This window comes from Arachis duranensis, chromosome 5 (assembly GCF_000817695.3).
Source record: "Arachis duranensis cultivar V14167 chromosome 5, aradu.V14167.gnm2.J7QH, whole genome shotgun sequence".
NCBI classification, from domain to species: Eukaryota; Viridiplantae; Streptophyta; class Magnoliopsida; order Fabales; family Fabaceae; genus Arachis; species Arachis duranensis.
This window is the reverse complement of record NC_029776.3, coordinates 102,929,092-102,934,578: the sequence shown is the minus strand read 5'-3', so window position 1 is coordinate 102,934,578 and position 5,487 is coordinate 102,929,092. Positions and strand designations below refer to the sequence as shown.

The following is a 5,487-nucleotide window of genomic DNA, read 5'->3' as shown; positions in this document are numbered from 1 at the left end:
ATTTGATAGATGTGGTAACAACCTATTTATACGGCTCGTTAGATCATGATATCTATATGAAAGTCCTTGAAGGACTAAAAATATCTAAACCATCAAATGAATATTCACAATGGTTATACTCAGTTAAATTGCAAAAATATTTAAATGTCTAAAGCAATCTGGACGAATGTGGTATAATCGTCTTACTGAGTATCTGACAAAAAACGGATTCAAGGATGATAACATCTGCCCATGTGTTTTCATAAAAAAAATCTGCATCCGGATTCATTATAATTGTTATATACGTTGATGATTTAAATATCATTAGAACTTCAGAAGAGATTCTGACTATTATAAAAGCTTTAAAAGAAGAGTTTGAGATGAAAGATCTTGGAAAGACTAAATTTTGTCTCAGCCTGTAGATCGAGCATACAAAAAATGGGATCTTTATTCATCAAACAACATACACAGAAAAGATCTTAAAGAGATTTTATATGGATAAGTCACATCCATTAAGTACCTCAATGATCGTAAGATATTTGGATGTGAAAAAGGATGAATCCCGTCCTAAAGAAGAAAATGAAGATATCCTTGGTCTTGAAGTACTATATCTTAGTGTCATTGGAGCACTAATGTATCTTGCTAATAATACACGACCTGATATATCATTTGCTGTGAATTTAATAGCAAGATATAGTTTCTCTCCAACCAAAAAACATTGGAGTGGAATCAAACAAATCTTTCGATATCTTCATGGAACGGTTGATATGGGAATGTTTTATCCATATGTATCCAAGTCACAACTAGTTGGCTATGCATATGTTGGATACTTGTCTGATCCACACAAAGGGAGATCTCAAATAGGATACCTGTTCACATATGGTGGTACAGCTATATCATGGAGGTCTACGAAACAGATGATAGTAGCAACCTCCTCTAATCATGCTGAAATACTAGCGATACATAAAACTAGTCGCGAGTGTTTTTGGCTCAGGAGTTTGATCCAATATATTCTGTCATCATGTGGACTGATTGATCATAAGATAGCTCCAACTCTCCTATTTGAATATAATACAACATGCATTGCTCAACTTAAAGGTGGATACATTAAAGGTGATAAAACAAAACATATTTCTCCCAAATTTTTCTTCACTCATGATCTTCAAAATCAAGGGATAATTGATATCCAACAGATTCGCTCAAGTGATAATCTGACAGATTTATTTACAAAGTCACTCCCAAAATCCTCCTTTGAAAGATTGGCACATCACATTGGGATGCGTCGATTTCGAGATATTAAATGATGTCAAAAAAAGGGAAAAGATTGTACTCTTTTTTTCTTAGTCAGATTTTTTTATTGGGTTTTTCTTGACAAAATTTTTAACGAGGCAATTCTTATCACAAAGGATATTGTACTATTTTTCTTTCACTAAAATCTTTTTTTCATTAGATTTTTCTTTAGTAAAGTTTTAGTAAGACATAATCCTGAATGGTCGTTCAAAAGGAAATATTGTAATAAGGCATGAGGTGGATGTCCATTAATATTTGGACGGTTAACTTTTTCAAGTGAAAAGTTTAGACTATCAAAAAAAGATTAAAGTTAATGCATCTAAAATTTTAACTTTTATACGCCTATAAAAAAAGAATCTGATACAAAAAATAACACACATTAATAATAACAAATATTCTCTCTTTTTATACTAAATACTTTTTTCTTTCTTTATATATACATATTACAATATATAATATTAATAAATACATATATAAATTATTATTATTTAACTAATTATATTAATATTAAAATTTTCTATTTACATATTTTTATTTAATATTTAGTACATCTTTTTTATTTATTTTACAACAAAATAATAAATAACTTACCGTTGGTGTTCCGAGGGCGTGAATTGGGAAACGGCCATAAGGTTATATGAAGTCTACTAGTGAGTACCAGTGGTAGGTAGGCGTAGGTGACACCCAGCATGGGTCCCACCCAGAATCGTGGAAAAGGATATTATAGTAAAAGCGGCCGCCAATCACTAGAGTAATGATGAAACGTCCCAGAAAACTGTACAAGGGCATGACCGTCTTTTTATACACCAATTTGTTTACTCACAGACGGCCCTAATGCAGAAGTCATGATGCGAACCCTCGTCCTCACTCCTCACTCCTCACGCCACCTATAAATATACGTTCTGCCTCGCCATTCAACCCTCACAACCCAAACAAAAACACACGCATCCCGTGACTCCGATTTCTGAATCCTAATCCTTCTTTCTCCCTCTATTTTTTCTCACTCTGCTTTTCGGTTCTCTTTTGTTTTCAATCCGTAAGCGCTTCTTCTCTTTCTCTTTGCTCTATATCTTTCGAATCTTTTGCGTTATACCCGTTGCTGAATTTTTATGTGTTTTCCAGATTCCAGATTCCGTGTGGTTCGATCCTTTTGGATTAAGGTGTTGCAATTGCAGTTCGTTTTATAGCATTAGGTTTTTCTCAAACGGTTTTTCTTCAATCCAGGTATTGTTTCTTTCATGCGTTATTTTGTTTTCGCATATTACGTTCTTTTTGTTTGTTTTTATTTCTATAGTTTTTGCTTCGTAAATTCTAGATCTGTGATTAAATGATTATCTTGTTTCTTTTGTCTTATTCTTTTTTCTGTTGTTTCTAAATCCTATGCCTTTGATTAAAGGTGTTTGTTGATGGTCCTGAATTTTATGATTTTTAGTGTTTTGAGCGTTCTATGGTTCATTGATTTTCGATAATGATAATTATTATTCTCCATTGTCAATTGGAATATTCCTTCTGTAGGTACGTTTAATGTACTTATTTTATTAATTATTAATCACTATATTAGTAATTATGTTGTGTTCATGGATCTGCATTTGATCTTGGACCCTATCCATGTCCAATTGAATAACTGGGACCTAGACCTAGTGTCCGAAAGAAAAGAAGGATTGATTAATGGGGCCTACTGTTCAATCATTTTGTTGATAATTATTACTTGTTTATTGTTGTTGGTTTCGTTTTCAGTTGTTTCGATTTTTTCGTAATAATTTCAGTGTTTTTTCCTTCTGTTTTTAATTGTATCATACAGTTTCGTTATTATTAACCGTTTCGAAGGTTTTGAACTGCTGACCACTTATAATTGTATGAGATTTGGATTGTTGTTTCTTAATTTGGCTTGGTTATATTTCCATTGTGTTCCTGTTTTTGGTGTTATTATTGTTGTGTTCTTGTAGCTGAGTGTTTGAGCAATTTGTTCAACTATCTGTTCATTTTTGTTGAAGCAGGACTGAATGATCTAATGGAGTCAAAAGGTGGGAAGAAGAAGTCTAGTAGTAGTAGTAGTAGTAAATCATTATTCTACGAAGCTCCCCTCGGTTACAGCATTGAAGACGTTCGTCCAAACGGTGGAATCAAGAAGTTCAGATCTGCTGCTTACTCAAACGTAATTTTCCTTTCATTTACGGTACACTGATCTTAATTTTATTTGTTTGATTTTCTTCATCTGTGCTAATATGTTTTTGTTCCCTCTATGATTCTTTTGCAGTGCGCTCGCAAGCCATCCTGATACCCCTCCTGACAAATAGTTCTCCGTTGCTTGCAACCATTGTTTTATTTTTAGCTTTTTATTTTCTCGTTTTTCTTTAGGTTTATTCACTACTCTCCTTCAAACGACGTCTTTCCAATCCCTCTCTTTGCGATTGTGCCCTTGCATCTGTTTTCCTCCGTTTCCTACTGCATTAATTTCTTTCTGAAACACCATGGCCATGGCAGTGCCAGTTTCTGCTATTGGTTTTGAAGGCTACGAAAAGAGGTTGGAAATATGCTTTTCCCGCCCTGGACTCTTTTCTGACCCTGGAGGAAAGGGTCTAAGGTCTCTCACCAAGTCCCAGTTGGATGAGATTCTTGCTCCAGCTGAGTGCACCATTGTTTCTTCGCTTTCAAGCGAGGACGTTGACTCCTATGTTCTTTCTGAGTCAAGCCTCTTCGTTTATCCCTACAAGATTATCATCAAAACTTGTGGTACTACTAAGTTATTGCTTTCAATCCCACCCATATTGCGGTTGGCTGAGACCCTTTCACTTAATGTCAAATCTGTGAGGTATACCCGAGGAAGTTTCATTTTTCCTGGTGCCCAGTCCTTCCCACACCGCAGCTTCTCCGAAGAAGTTGCCATTCTGGATAGCCATTTTGGGAAGCTTGGTTCAGGCAGCATGGCTTACGTTATGGGCGGTGGCATAGACAAACCACAGAAATGGCATGTTTACTCTGCTTCTGCAGAATCTGTGAGCCCATGCGACTCTGTATACACACTTGAAATGTGCATGACTGGATTGGACAGAGAGAAAGCACTTGTTTTCTACATTCTGTCGAAGGTGCTGCTGTTTCTACCATTCATGTTACTCCAGAAGATGGTTTCAGCTATGCAAGCTTTGAAACAGTGGGATATGATTTGAAAGTGGTCAATCTGAACGATCTAGTTGAGAGTGTGTTGGCATGCTTCCAACCTACTGAGTTTTCGATGGCGATTCATGTTGACTGTTCAAGCAAGTCATTTGAGCAGAGCTGTTTGCTGGATGTTAAGGGATACTATCGTGAAGAGAGGAGCCACGAGGGGATTGGAATGGGTGGTTCTGTTGTCTATCAGAAGTTCGTCAAGACTTCTGATTGTGGTTCACCTAGATCAACTCTGAAGTGCTGGAAAGATGAAGAGGAAGAGGAGTAGTTTGCTGTCTTTTATTTTATGTTCACAAGTGTTTTTACTATTGTCTTTCGTAAAAAATAAATCATGCCTTCTAGTCTTGGTATGATCCTATTCTGAACTGTCATTTCATTTCATTGTATGCTTAATATTCTGAATTGATCCCGTGTCTATTTTCATTTCTGGTGGTTTGTACACGTTGCAGGTTGCTGTTTTAATTTTAACGCTGAATTGAACTTATTGGAAGATAGATTATGCTGTTTGGAATACCTTGATATTATTTTACTTTTCTTTGGGGGTTGTGCGTGTGTCTCGTCTTTGCAAATTATACTGGATTTGGCCTTGTTGGCCAACTTGATTGCTGTAGTTGTGGACTTGTGGTGCTCGTTAGTTGTTGCCCACTTGGCCGAATTTTTTGCATGATCTGTTGGAGTTTCGTTTGTCTTTTCCAATGTGAACTTCGATTGGCGTACAACTGATTTTCCGGCCTTAGATAATTACGTTCAAAGAGAAACTTTCTCCTTCCTGGTTCCTACGGCTGCTTTCTCCTACTATGTTAATTTTTCATGAGGGAAAGTTTATTGAAGCAATGTTTACTAGTACTATTCATTGTTTGTTATTATTATCAACACCATTAATTTATTATTTTCATTTTTGTTATTGCGTATGAAACCTATAGACTATAGTGGCTTGATGTGCATGTCCGCACATAGAACAGCATTTCGAAATAGAATATTATATTAATATAATTTTTCTCTTGAAATTTTCGGGGCGTGCCCATTAGGAGAGGACACAGCTCCGGTAGT

General features: G+C 35.7%; 1 protein-coding gene across 1 annotated transcript; it reads left to right on the top strand.

Annotated features, from left to right (window-relative positions):
* The first annotated feature begins 3,562 nt into the window (after positions 1 to 3,562).
* Positions 3,563 to 4,950, top strand: LOC107491249 (S-adenosylmethionine decarboxylase proenzyme). The gene is given in 2 exon segments (XM_016112053.3): positions 3,563 to 4,341; positions 4,344 to 4,950. Coding segments are annotated over 2 exon segments (963 nt in total). The 5' UTR covers positions 3,563 to 3,740; the 3' UTR covers positions 4,706 to 4,950.
* The last annotated feature ends 537 nt before the right edge of the window (positions 4,951 to 5,487 follow it).